Source organism: Odontomachus brunneus, unplaced genomic scaffold (genome assembly GCF_010583005.1).
Source record: "Odontomachus brunneus isolate Ranch 3 - 2012 unplaced genomic scaffold, Obru_v1 Obru_scaffold_012, whole genome shotgun sequence".
NCBI classification, from domain to species: Eukaryota; Metazoa; Arthropoda; class Insecta; order Hymenoptera; family Formicidae; genus Odontomachus; species Odontomachus brunneus.
Genome location: NW_022639462.1, coordinates 1,715,726 through 1,730,205, shown reverse-complemented (window position 1 = coordinate 1,730,205; position 14,480 = coordinate 1,715,726). Strand labels below are relative to the sequence as shown.

The 14,480-nt window shown below is 39.3% G+C and overlaps 2 protein-coding genes across 5 annotated transcripts in view; both read right to left on the bottom strand.

Moving 5' to 3' along the window:
• The window catches only part of LOC116840873 (major facilitator superfamily domain-containing protein 12-like), a 7,810-nt gene extending 3,256 nt beyond the window's left edge, over nt 1-4,554 (bottom strand). Inside the window, exons 1-5 of one of the 4 annotated variants that reach the window (XM_032808189.1) lie at nt 4,462-4,554; nt 2,296-2,614; nt 1,935-2,217; nt 1,319-1,433; nt 823-1,194 (exon numbers count right to left, since the gene is read on the bottom strand). In XM_032808189.1, coding sequence (XP_032664080.1) covers nt 823-1,194; nt 1,319-1,433; nt 1,935-2,217; nt 2,296-2,482 — 957 coding nt within the window. In that variant the 5' untranslated portion in view covers nt 2,483-2,614; nt 4,462-4,554. The other 3 variants (XM_032808187.1, XM_032808186.1, XM_032808188.1) reach the window with 3 other exon arrangements.
• Nucleotides 4,555-4,672: 118 nt separating this feature from the next.
• LOC116840874 (maspardin-like) lies at nt 4,673-7,927 on the bottom strand. The gene is made up of 7 exons (XM_032808190.1): nt 6,953-7,927; nt 6,385-6,519; nt 6,160-6,265; nt 5,959-6,079; nt 5,780-5,888; nt 5,416-5,664; nt 4,673-5,340 (listed from the first exon to the last, which is right to left on the bottom strand). Exons 1-7 carry the CDS (start codon nt 7,049-7,051, stop codon nt 5,281-5,283), a joined length of 879 nt encoding a protein of 292 aa, XP_032664081.1. The 5' UTR covers nt 7,052-7,927; the 3' UTR covers nt 4,673-5,280.
• Between the last annotated feature and the right edge of the window lie 6,553 nt (nt 7,928-14,480).

Genomic DNA, 14,480 nt, shown 5'->3' with positions numbered 1-14,480 from the left:
GAAATTGATCGTAATTTTTGCACACAGTGTACATAAAGATAAGGTAAACAGTGCACAGGATAAATAAATTATATTGAAAAAATTATTTATTCAATATTTATAATAAATTTATTCAGTAAAATTTCCGCTAAGTGGATAGAAATGAGCCATAATCATAATACAATGAGACATGATCATAATACAACAACATACAATGGTAGTGTGTCAGGATATGATCATAACATGATTATCCACATTGAAATCGTACATACGATCAAAACAAAACCCACGCAATATACCTTGTGTGCAAAAATTACGTTCAACTTTTTTTTAGTAAGTACTGCAATCTCGAACGACTAGCGGGGGGCTGCGCCCCCCGCACCCCCCCTAAAAACTAACCTAACCCAACCTATCGCCACATTAAGCGTCAGTCATTGTTTATTAAAGTGTTCAATTTTTGTGTTAATGTGACGATAGGTTGGATTAGGTTAGTTTTGAGGGGGGGTGCGGGGGGCGCAGCTCCCCGCTAGTTGTTCGATATTGCAATTATTATTCGATATTGCTCGTTAACGGTACACATTATCGAAAAATTGTAATATATTTTTCGAACTTCTTTCATCAATAACTTTTTAACAAACAATGAACGACGGCTAAAACCTTCTGAAGGTTATTCAGGAGGATGACCTCTATAATATATGTCAAGGTCAAGGTGATCAAAGGTGACTCCCCTAAAGTGAACATTTACCATATTGTCCAGTGAGAAATTATACCATTGATATAATGTTAGTTGGCTTTTACCGAGTAAGAAAGAGAGAGAAAGAGAAAGAAAGAGGAAAAAATTACCTTGGTTCCACAACATCGGTTGATATACTTAAGTAATAAAGCGGCGACGAAGGAGGACACGTAGGAGACAAGTGGCACGGTGGCCAATGCTTGCTTTCCTCCGACCTCGGTCTCTTCTATGTACAATGGCAGGTATACCGTGGCGAGAGTGATAAATAACCTGCTAGCTACATATAGCATCGCAACTCGTAGTAAAATCGTGATGCGCGTCCACTCATTGGACATCCAACGATTCAACGAATTAATTTCGGCCGGTGCATTGACACCTGCCTTCCTGGATATCGTTGAACGTTCCAAAAGATTCGCCTTTAGGAAAAAATGAAAGAAGGTGGTCGCGGTAAGACCCAAAGCTGTGAGAACCAATACGATATTCTGTAAATTCAAATGAAACATATCAGACGATATTCTGTAAATTAGAATAGAACATAAGCGAAACCTGGAAAAGGTAGATCGCGACTTTGATTTTAACGCGCGTCATCCTTCCTCTCTTACTTACTCTGAATTTGTAATCATCTCGTTGATCCAATTGAACCATCGAGTCGCCGTTAGTCGGCAAAACTATCCACGTGACCATGAAAACTATCACGGCCGCGCTAACTTGAGCGGAATATCTGCGATTAAACGCATCTCGATATAATTTAATCAGAATACATCGTTGTGCTTCGCTTTGTTAACTTTTAGGCTGCCGGCATTTTTTCATTAAAAAAATGTTTTTTTTCCTCAAAAATTTTTCTATGTAAGTAACATACACATGACGCAGAATTTTGAGATTTGTGCAAAGCCACAAAAATGGCTTTCCCGGCAGTCTAAAGGTTAAACGCATTTCCTTCGAACTATTGATTTCTCGATCAATTCTGTCGGTCTTCTTTTAACGGGAAAACACGAATTTGTCATCTACTCGATTTAAAACATAGTCTTCAAAGAGACCTACACTTTCAATCGTTTATAATTTCAAAAGCTACGTATGCTCAACATTCTCGTGAAGGCAAAAGGTTTCGGAATTGACTAAAGAATCCACGGCAAAGAAGCGCGTTTAATGAGGGACATTATGTGTGTGCGCGTATGTGCCCCGCGTTTCCCACGTTCTCAAAAGCATTGCATAATTCACGTACCTTATTGCGGTCAAATCGGCTCGATCCAGAAGGGAATTAGTCAATGAGGGAATCATTGATAAATGAGAGATTTGCACGGCCGCCCAACCCGTCTGAAAGATCGCGATGCTCGTTACGTACAAGAGCATAACGAGAGAGCTGAACGAATGAGCGAAACCACCGAATATTACGGGGAAAGTCAGAGTGACCATGACGGAGCCGAGGACGTGCCAAATTTTCTTCTTGCAGTAGCGATCGACGACGAAACCGAAGACGGGCGTCATAACCGCGTCGACAACTTGTCCTGCAATGAGATTCGTTTGGACATCAATTAATGGTATTAATGAGGTAGCATTAATCAGTAACGCGACGTGACACTTACCCAGAAGTAGAAGCGCACCGGCGACGATAGGCTGCAGCAATACCACTCGTTGCAGATAGATCAAAGTGTAAGAGAACCACATAGCAGCCGTTAAATCGTTGAAAATATGTCCTAGAGCGTAGGCCAATTTCGTGGACATCGCTATCCTGCCCTCCACGAGGGGTGTTCGTTCGTTGGTATTATTCATCTTTGGAAATTTGCGCGTTTTTCGAGACGAAGATAGAAACTCTTATGACACCGTCGCATCCATCGTACGATATTGTCCCGGCTGTGGTTTGTTGCGTTTGCGGAAAATCACTGCTTTGTAGCGTTCGCGGTGCTGCAATGAGTCACAAAGGCGCAAAAAAATTTCAGTTGGTGCAACCAAATAGGAATCAACTGAAAATTAAGTGATCAGAAGCGATATCTCTGTTATGAAAACTAATATTTCTGTTGTCACAACTGGAAATATTCGTCTGAACATTCAACGATATCAGAACTTGGTTGAGGCAACTGAGAACAATTGACTACACAGAAGCATCATAAAGGAATTTTTCTGTTCCTACAGTCGAGTTTTCGTCTGATCCCTGAGCAACCGAAAATTCGGTTACACCAACAGAATTGTTTTTTCCGTGCAAGAAACTAATCAGATCCTGGAAAATATGATTCGTAAATCGTGGCACAACTACACGCAAAAGAAATTTCAGTTGGTGCAACCAAATAGAAATCAACTGAAAATTAGATGATCAGAAACGATATCTCTATTATGAAAACTAATATTTCTGTTGTCGCAACCGTAAATATTCGTCTGAAGATTCAACGATATTAGAATTTGGTTGAGGCAACTGAAAACAATTGACTATACAGAAGCCTCATAAAGGAATTTTTCTGTTCTTACAGCCGAGTTTTCATCTGATCTTTGAGCAACCGAAAATTTGGTTACACCAACAGAATTGTTTTTTCCGTGTATTAACATAATTTCTCATTAAAAGAAAGGAGATATCCTCGGTTGATCGTTTAACGTTCGAAATATCTCGTAAAGTATGACGCAAGTATCAAAAGTAGCAAGAGTCCTCTCAAATATCATTTGATATTATTTGATCATGATAGATAAATATTTAGTTTAATCGTCAGTCTTTTGTGTACGATAACAAAAAAATAACAGTACTAATAAAGTAACTAACAGTAGTTAGATAAACTAACAATAGTGATAAAGATATTTCTTCTTAAGGCAAGTCTGTGGTCAGCATTCCTTTCACTCGATCGGATATCGCTGTAGGCTACTCCCTTTTTTAAAGCGGTTTCTTGTGTGATGTTCATGAGTATTTGTTCGACAAAAAACGTATAGATTATCAACAATGAACACTGGATCTTGTGTCTATTCTCAAGCTTCTCGGCAAGAATAAATCGAAAACTGAAACGTATAACTCAACACAACGCTAGCGGGTGTCTTGTTGCCGCGTCGCGACTGAAAAGGGCATGTTTCGCAAACGTCACCGGAGAGATAATCGGATTACAGTAGACGTGCGTGATCTATCCAAATGTTACGTACCGTTAACACCTGCTAAAATTGACCCTACACGTCACATGTCACGACGAATGTCGCGAAGGAATAGCGCGTCTGGCTATCCGCGTCGCGCTCAGGTGAGAGACTGAGCTCTGAAACGCGCATCGTTACGTCGCTTTTCGCGGAAGATTATGTTAAATCAGCAGAGGCATATCATCACGGTATAATGTCGCTAGTTAAGGATAATCGCAATCTTATCGGTATGTGGCTACGTACTTGTACGCGCTAAAACGTCACAGCCACAATGATCTCATGAAGCTCATGAATCTTCTTTTTTGTTTTTCATGAGAAATATTGATATGACACGCTATATGCCTGTGAATACGACCAACGTATTTGGCGCGTAAATTAGTCGGTACTGACGCACATTTTAGTAAAATTACGTAGCGCGATTATTTTCTCGTCATATTATTTTCTCCGATAAATTTTTTATTTTTTTTAATAAATATATATAATGGAATATAAAAACACACACACACACACACACAAGACGCGAGAGACACTTGTGTGTGAAAAGTTCACAAATCACGTGTAATTATGACCACACACGATTAAAGTTTCGTTGAAAAAGTGATGAAAACATTCTTAGGACTAGTAAAACCTGGACGAGTCGTACGTACACTGCGAAACAGGCCCTGTAATCTGAGATAGCAGAAGAGAAACGCGCGAGAACACAGGAGGGAATCGATACCAAGCGAGTTCTTATACGGTCTCCCGGTCAGGCAACTTGGCAAACCACGGTCAACTTTTCTTACTTCATACACCATAGTTGCTTTAAAACGTGCTAGTTTTAAAAGGGGAGATAATAATACAGACTTCATAAGATCAAAATTCGGTATAAAAGTATATTCCTCACTTTTATTAATATCGACACATCATGAATTATTCAAGTACTCGAGCTTGTGGTAACGGATATATAATTAACAGGATACACGTCTCTCTTACGGACAAAAATGTAAATATAAGAAAATATAAGTGTTTATATATAGAAAAAAGCTAAAATATGTTTTACAATATATTAAGTAACAGCGCTATATAATTTCTACCTTTCAATAGTATATTTATCAATCTCAATACTATAATTGCGATAAATGTTATATAAATACAATTCAAATAATCACAAACTCGAGTCAATATAAAAGGCGCAAGCTTTTATCGTGTTTCTAACACGCATATGATTAACAGAGAACATCTTTGTTTAATTATAACATACATTTCTGACACGAGAATGTACTTTTATTCGTGTTATTTTATTTTTGTAGTAGGAATTTGAACTCTTTTAGAAATCTTCATTCATTTTTTATCATTATTTTCACAGAAACACTCAAACTTCATATGGAAAGATTATTATGGAAATAACAACGTTATTAAATTAAATAGAGATCACGCGTATTAGGATTTAATTAATATTTAATTTTACCTAACATTGACATATTTCGCTAACTATCGGTCGATTTCGAAGCTGCGTATTCTGTGCTCTCGAATTGTCTTAGATGAACCTGCAAATAATTGCTTTGAGACTTGTATTGTCTATAAGAACACATCCAGATATAAATGCAACTAGAGAAATTTACCTGCAAATGTAAATTAACATCAGCAGCTCGACTCAGATATGGAAAATTTCCTCCATTCTTTAAGTGCGCTAGTTTTGCATCTGGATAACATTTATACATCTCCTCTCGGACTGTGTTTGTTAAGGCGTAATCGTCAAAAACATCTATTATTGTCACAGGTAAATGGCATATCTTTTGAGGTTGTACATAATTGTTTACGCTGTTCATTGTTAAACGGGAAGCCAATTCTGATTGCGATAAACTCTCCAGCTACAAAGAATTGCAACATATATAGAATTCAAATTTCAGGGGTAAATTTTAGAAGTTTTTGCTTGTGAGACTTTTATTCATATTCGCAAGTTGAAGGAAATATAAGGATCCATACTCTTTCCACCATAAAATCGACTGCATCTATAATTTCTCTATCAGCCTTTTCTGTTGTAAAATTGCTCATTATCATTTTCTTCAATACCACAGATGGTAACATCCAAAATCTGTAAATAAACAAGAATAGAAAATATTCATATCTCTTTCTCTCTCTCTATCTCTGTACGTTTGACTTACATTGATGCAGAATCATTATAACTAAAAACTGATGTGTCTGTGAAAGTATTACACAAAATCAGAGACATCACTCTAGGGCAGTGCGCATTTATCTCTGTAAATTTCTGTGCCAGGAAACCACCTGTGGACATAATCACATGTCTCATGTGCAAAATTACAAGTTGTCCAAAGAGAATAAATGTTTTGCTTGTATGTCCTGACCTAATGAAGCGCCAAAAAGATGGACTTTGTCAAGTTTCAAATAATCCAATAGCTTTCTGAATCCATCGCACCAATCCTTCACACTCCAGTATATTGGTGCCTCAGCCTGTAAACAAGTTCCTGGTCACCATTACATCATTTCAAATAAGATTTCCACTTACTATATATATACATAATTATATGCTTCAGAATTTTTATGATACATGTTTAACCAATATAACTCACCGATATAACTCTGTAACCTTTAGCGGTCAGACCTAATATCTGCCTGAAAAAGATGTCAGCAGTACCACTGACCGGTGGAAGACATATGAGAGGGCACTTGATATTTTTCTGATTGGAATCGTACACTTTCCATCCCTGAAACAATCACATTGTGATGGCATTACAGTCTGATCATTTCTACCTGTCAGATATTCATAATCGAAATCACAAATATTATTTATACCGACAATTTATTTGAATTGTCAATAAGGGAACAATCAGAGGTCTGTTTCCTTACCACTAGTGTACACTCAAGCCTGATCTACAATGTGCTCTTTGCTTCTTGTTTTTTGTTCTTTATTTTCTTCTAGCCAAAGACTACAGATATAAGTTAAGAAGATATAAAGAGAAAGAAAGAAACAAAGAGTAACGAGCACATTGTAGATCTGGGATCAAGGACCTTAAAAAGAAACAGGCACACAGTGGAAGAGAGTGGAGAACAGTGCAAGTCAGGGCAGCCAGTTGAGTCAGCCATAGAAAACAAATCTTAGATATCGAATGAATCGAGAACAATCACGGGATAACATACCTTCAAGTCGTCCGTGTCGAGAACGATTCTTCTGAGGGGTACAGAACTGCGAAAACTCTGATACTCCTCCGAGAGTGACAGCTCGCTACAATGCAACATATTCTTCGTCTGCTTTCGATATCGTTCGGCACGTCGAATCGCGTTATCGTCATTCAACGATGAGAGTCCGTCATGTTGTTCTAGATATCGTACGCCGGAAACGAACTAACGCAGTACAATTGTGCTTACTTGTGCACTTTCAGCCGAGCACACTTTGCTTACACGCGACGACCCGAGCGTAACAAGTAGCGAGCCACTGAACAGTCAAGAATCTCGCGAACGCAATTGTTTTTGTTGCGCTAGTGTGCCACATATGTTTATAGTTCTTTTCTTGTCTGTTCCTTGTTTTTTCTCCTTCACACAGATAAACGATGGTGGCCGTTTATCTCTTAGTCTTAACTTTCGCGACAGTCGCAGATCATAATCGCCGCGCGAATGAAACCTGACGCGAGCGAGATTTTGAGAACAATTTTAAGTGCAGCTTGAGTCCTCTCCTGCAACGCATTATCTTGATTGTCGTATCGGATAATTTGACAAATCGACACGGCGATTATTCGCTTTTCACTGCAACCTCATGCCGAAAAACCTAAACAACTGTTTTTCGAAAAATCTTCTGTGCGCTCGGTTTGAATAGCCGAGATACCTGCCTTAATGTGACAGATACTGTGACGAGATTTCAGAGATGATTACAGGCGTTTTCATGGCCGACCAGAGCTTCCACTGTTTCTCACTGTAGAATTCTCGTAAGCAAACAAAATTGATAAAAAATCATTTGACGTCCACTCGCACAGTGATCATTAGTTACTGCACTTATCCGGGAATTGTAGCCTTCAACTTTTCCTCTCATAAGAGAAATGTCAGTTGCGGCCCGTCCTCACGACATCGGGATCGCGTTTGATTTATTTTCGTCCGAATATTCTTGATCATTTGTAGAATAACCTCAAATTCAGCCACATGTAGAGCACGAACGGTAAGTTCACGCTTCTGAATCACCGACAGCTGGTTGAAACACTCGTGCTTACTTTCGTAGCGCGTTGGAAGCGTATGTCAGTTTGTCGTAATCCTCAATACCGGCCACCGATACGAAGAAATAATCTCGCGATAACACGTTCGACTCCGATCGATAAATTTAATAAATTTAAGTTTGACGAAACGTATCGGTCTTCTGTTTGCGCGCATCTACACGGAAAAAAAAGATTTGCTAATATATGGACAACTAAAAATATTAACTGCAGGAGCAAATGTTTTTGTTTTCATAGCAAAGTTATTTAGTTGCGATAGTTAAAAGATTTGCTAACACACACACACACACGCACGCACGCTCGCACGCACGCACGCACGCACGCACGCACGCACACACACACACATTTTTTTTAGTTGTCCATATATTAGCAAGTCTTTTTTTTCTGTGTATGATCTTTTTTATCTATTCTATCTATTCTATGAATATTTTTGAATATCCGTGAATATCTATGCATCTTATTTTTATCTATAAATATTTCATTCACGGTTGACCCCGAATTAACAAACACAATCGATAATTTCTGAGATACCAACATTCGAGATAAGATGTTTACGCTCGTTTTTTATAAAATTCTTGATGAGTCACCTATTATTATTTTTCGATATAAGTGCTCTTACAAGTTTAAATTAGATCTGAATTTGTTTTCTACATACTACAAATCATCTATTTATATTTTGAGATTTTTATCACAATATTTATACGATGATATTTGAAAGAAATGATAAGATATAATATCAATTTAATTTATGGCGCAAACATAAATCCATATTTTTCACATACACACACACACACACACACATATATTCCCGTCAATAATTCCCGAAATTATTCTTGCCTTTATTTTTTCTTTTTTTTTAATCATATCTTAAGCAAATATTTATCTGTGTATTTAATATATATTTGTATTATCTGGATATCACGCAATACACACTAAAAAAATGAATAAGTTTATAAATTTATATTTCAATCGACTTTCTCTCTCTCTCTCTCTCTCTCTCTCATAAGTTACGATTGTATCTAATAAACACCAATTATATAATAACATTGATGTTATAATTTTCCACCCAATAATGCAAATGCAATGTAACATGTGTGTAATGTAACATTGCTTGTTACATTGTTAATTGGTAATATCAATGGTATCAATGGTAATATCAAATTGGTAATAATTTATAATATCAATGTAATATTGATGTACGTTATCTTAACTAAATCTCTCTTTACACATTTCTTACCATTTCAAGTCATGTCACTTAACACGTTCAAATGTATTAAATTTTCCTTTAATACTTTTTATGCTACTTTTATTTTTTAACTTACTTTAATGTTTTTTTATTAAAAAACGGTAAGAGACGCGTATGTAGAAAAAGCTTCAGGCAAATTATACGTTTCTGCGTTTACAAATAACACTTGGATTTGCGGTACACTGCGACACATGTTAATACGTTAAATGAGGAGAGATAGGAAATCTATCAGAAATACAACGGAGATTTTATATTTACAAGCCAGAAAGCAATTTTCTCGATCGTACATTTTTCTTTATCTCCAATTCTGTCGGAACTTTTTAAACACGGGGAACACACGCGGATGCTTAAACGAACGTGGGGGTGGCTGTAAAGGGGATCGTAACCACCGCTGTTAGGGGTGTGGCTCCGTCAATGTATGTAGCAATACGAATGTACGCCCGTACGTATTCGACACGTACATACTATCTATCCGTCTACCTACGAAGTGCAAGATTAACGATGTCGGAACTTTCGCGCTATTACCTCGGGGGATCCGACCGCCGCTTTTCCATCACCTCGTTTTCGCCCCCTCTATCCCCTAGGATCAGTTTTTCGTCACAGTTAGTCGAGGTGGAAAATTGAAGGAAACGGTGCGTTTTTAAATAATTATTTCAAACGCATAAAAAAAAGGAGAGAAATAACAGCAAGCTACCACGTGCGAATTCTCGACAAAATTGCTCATTTCCCACGGCATATCGCCTAAGTTGGAAGTGCTGGATAGATCGCAATATTCATACGTAATTATGTATCTATAACAGTACCGCGCAAACAGGAATGCTCGGCGTGACCAAACCGCCACGACATGCGATTAGGAGATTCGCTTAGCGCAAACGCTAAGCGCGGAGATCGCGCAAAACCACACGAGTGCGCGCGCGCGCGCGCGCGCGTTGCGCCGATACGTTATCGCGCCGTACCCGCATACCGATGGTACCTCCTCGCATTAATTAACTTTAGTCCGAGCGTTTGCTCCGTGCGAGCAAACGACGAAAAAGACCGTCGGGGAAAAAGAAAAGAAGGAAAAGAAAAAAAAAAAGAGGAAACAACAACGTGCCTTCTTTAAATAAATCGCTGGGAGTGACGGTTCGGCAAAGAAGATTAACGAGCGCGGTGTGTCGTTCGATTCGATACGTCGAATTAACGCGAGACAGAAACGAAGCTCCGCGTATCGGTTATTAATGACTACGGGGGTCTGCCAATGTAAACGTTTGCGATGCCGCGTGTACCCGGCGCGAGTACCCGTGCGTATTCGTCGCCTTGAGTCGCGCTCAGAGACGAGAAGACGCGTTCCCTGAATAACACGACGGCGTGAATCGAACGGTAATGCTCGGATAATGGCGGACGATTAATTGGCTATAATTGGGCGTTAGTGACGAGAATGCGGCGATCTCTCGCGGCGCGGCAACACGTGCACGGTACAAAAGGATCAACGTCAAAGGCGTTTGTAGCGTTCCGTTGCTTTTTCGAGGCCTACGCTCCACGTTGAATACATTAACGAATTACGCTGGCGCGAACTCGTTTTCGGGAAACTAAATCGTTATTGCTCGTCTCCTGCGCGGAGGCTAAACGAATTCCAGTCGCGCTCGGTGCTCGTATACCCGCGCGGGCATGGGGATGAAAAAAATCAACTACCGCCCTCTGGTTGCCTGGCAGGTTCACTAGTCACCCTCGCGCCGCGCAGCATCTCGCCTTTCGCTCTCCGAGCAATATCGTCCCGGTCCCGTCCAAGTGCCGAAACTGAGAGGGACAACATACCACGGGGCTGTCGATTAATGACGAGTATGATCGGAAGGATAGGAACGGAGTGCAAGATCTGAGAAAGCGTAATATACGCGGAGTTGAATGTAAAGCTAGCGGCACACGATGCTTTTGTGCTGATTTGCTTGCTGGATGGAAATATTCTGTTCTGATTGATGCATTTCCATTCATCTTTAGAAATGCATCAATTAAAACAGAATATTTCCATTCAGCAAGCGATACAAAAACAAGCACCGTGAGCCGCGGGCTTTAGCGGCCGTCTAATTTATAGTTTGTAGACAAAGTAGGAATAAGAAATAAAAAATGATTTATTTCTTTTATATATATAATATCTTATATATTTATATATTTATTATAGAGTATAGGCATAAAAGCGAAATCATTTATTTTTATTTCTTACTCCAACTTAGGTCAAGTTACTTCGTGTATTATAAACGGCTACTAAGAGTATAAGAGTCTAAGGGTCGGTTTATCCAACCTCTTGCTAAGCTAACTAACAGTTAAATCTTATGTCTGTTTCTATCTAATTTAAAGTAGAAACAAAGACAGACGTATGAGTTAACTGTTAGTTAGCTTAGCAAGAGGTTGGAAAAACCGACCCTAAGAGTATAATTTCCTTGAAAGTTATATTTCGGCGAGATAAAAGTGATTCTAAGGGCCGGTTTTTGATAGAATGATAGTTTATACTTAGGTTTCAATTTAAACTCTATTTAAACAAAACAACTATTTAAACAAAACTCTATTTAAACAAACGCATTGTTAGAGTAGAGTTTAAACTTAAATCTAATTTTAAACTGCTATTGAAAAACTGGCCCTAAATCTCTGAGATTTGTGATGCTTTTACATTATTCGTATTTTTGAGACCGTGGGATCGGTTGAACGGCTAATTTTTCATTGTGCAAACTAAATTTTTGTCATGCTGCATTCTCAACGATTCAGACAATAACCGAAGGTTATTGGAATCGGATTTCTATACGATTTCTAGCTTCTACGAAAGACTAATCGCGTACGCGTTTGAAGGAAATTCTAGATGCAGGTAATACAAGATGCAGGTATAAAAACTAAACATAAAATTTCAACAAACCTCACAGTAAAATCCATCTGCTGCACATCTATACATCTGTATCAAAAGGAGATTTACGAGAATTTTCCGGGAATAAAAATCGAGAAGGGAGATACCTAGCTTGAAGTTGTAAATTAAAGTATTAAGGTTGTCATTTACAATAGAAACTTCTAGATGCATTTCTAAAGATGAATGGCATGAATCAGAACAGAATATTTCCATCCAGCAAGCAAATCAGCACGAAAGCATCGTGTGCCGCTAGCTTTACATTCAACTCCGCGTATATTACGCTTTCTCAGATCTTGCACTCCGTTCCTATCCTTCCGATCATACTCGTCATTAATCGACTGGTATGTTGTCCCTCTCAGTTTCGGCACTTGGACGGGACCGGGACGATATTGCTGGGAGAGCGAAAGGCGAGGTGCAGCGCGGCGCGAGGGTGACTAGTGAACCTGCCAAGCAATCGGAGGGCGGTAGTTGATTTTTGCTGTATTTTCACAACGATTTAGACGATAACCGAAGGTTAATCGGATTTCTACAGGGTTTCCAGCTTTTAAGACTAATCGCGTACGCGTTTGAAGGAAATTCTAATACAAGATGCAGGTATAAAAACTAAACAATTTCAACAAACCTCACAGTAAAATCCATCTGCTGCACATCTATACATCTGTATCGAAAGGACATTTGCGAGAGTTTTCCAGGAATAAAAATTGAGAAGAAAGACACCTAGCTTGAAGTTGTAAATTAAAGTATTAAGGTTGTCATTTACAATAGAAACTTCTTGACATGAGATTTTTTTTCTACAAGATTAATTGTTTCATTAATTACAGGTATAAGAATCGAATGGTCTGAACAAGTCACACGGTGTCGTTCAATTGTAAATCCGAGAAATGTTAGATTACTTTTGCGAGGATTTTCGGACTTAGGTCATAAATGTCTGTAATAAAGTGTGAAGCCATTAATCTTCGACTGTAATTTCGGTTTGCAGTGGCGACACTCACCGTCTCGTTCGTTCTCTTTTCTATTTGTCGTTTGCGCCGCTTCCACTCTCCTTGCTACTACCATCCTCCCTCTATATATCTTGCCCGTTCTCGCACATTCTAGGATAATTAATGATCCCGAAAGCGGATCTCCTCACGGTTGTCTCGCCTCTCGGGGCAATCTTTCCCCGTCTCGCTCCCGTCTCGTTACGTGCGCTTTCTTACTCCCCCTCGTCGATCCCGGCCAATCCTTTCTTTTTCTTCGCTTACGAATAGTTAACGGAGCGACTGATAAAAAATAGAGAATCGGGTGATCATTTTCCGGCACGAATATGATAAGTAATATAGCCTGGAAAGAAGCATTCGTGTGATAAATTATGGAACTGATCGTAGAATCGTTTGTGGAATAAATGTTCGAATTATTAATAGACGATCAAGAGAAGTCGGTCACATATGAATTTGATCGTTGCCACGTTAAATCGCGTTACCTTTCGTTACCTTTCGTTATTGTTAGACAGTAGATTACCGTCAACAATAATCTTAGAGCGCAAACGCGGGTTAAGAGAATCTTCGTCGATACATGCACGAAATTATGCACGGAAAAGACAGTACGGTTAACTTATATAAATCCGGCTGTGTCAATCAGATTCAATATTGAATCTAATTACGTTCGCGATTTTTGTCAGAGTTATTAGTATTAGTTTCGTAGACTAATGTATCGCTATGAATATCTAGCTAAGTATGAAAGGATTGCAGGAAGAAATAGAAAGTATGGATGAGACAATAAATAGGAAGGGAATGGCTAAACCTTTGAGGACTTGTATAGCAGTCTCAGCTGCTGCATAACTTTATACGATCTTGGCGAGCCGTCAATCACTAATTATCTGGAAACAGGCAGGCGGTGACCTGCAGAGACTGTCTCGTCCCTTTTTTTCCTGGAATAAAATAAAATATTTTCATGACAATCGAACCGACGGGAGGGATCCGCTAGGCGTCGCACGGCATTATTTCGCCTTGGCTAATTCCTTCGACGACGACTTGGTCCGCTTCTTCCTTTTATATCGTCGCATCTCTCTCGAGGCCGCCGAGTGAATACGGAAGCGACGAAAGCTGGAATTTCCGGTTGATTCGTCACGCTAACGATGGGGTGGTTTAACACCCCGTAGGGACCGACACGTAGACTCTCGCGCGTAGCCACGATCCCCCATTGTCAGGCGTTCGCGCAATCTGCCTCGTCGACAATTTGCACAATAATGGACACGCACCGGCGAGGACCAAATTAACAACGCGTCCGTTAGAAATCGCGATTCACCGGCGTCGCTTCGCGGGCAAGTCGAATGCTCTCTCTCTCTCTCTCTCTCTCTCTCTCTCTCTCTCTCTC

Coding starts and splice junctions, on each gene's coding strand:
- LOC116840874 (XM_032808190.1), bottom strand. CDS start 7,051: ATGTTGCATTGTAGCGAGCTGTCACTCTCGGAGGAGTATCAGAGTTTT. Junction 6,520..6,952: donor TCGACACGGACGACTTGAAG/GTATGTTATCCC, acceptor TGATTGTTTCAG/GGATGGAAAGTGTACGATTC. Junction 6,080..6,159: donor TCTTTTTGGCGCTTCATTAG/GTCAGGACATAC, acceptor TTATGTCCACAG/GTGGTTTCCTGGCACAGAAA.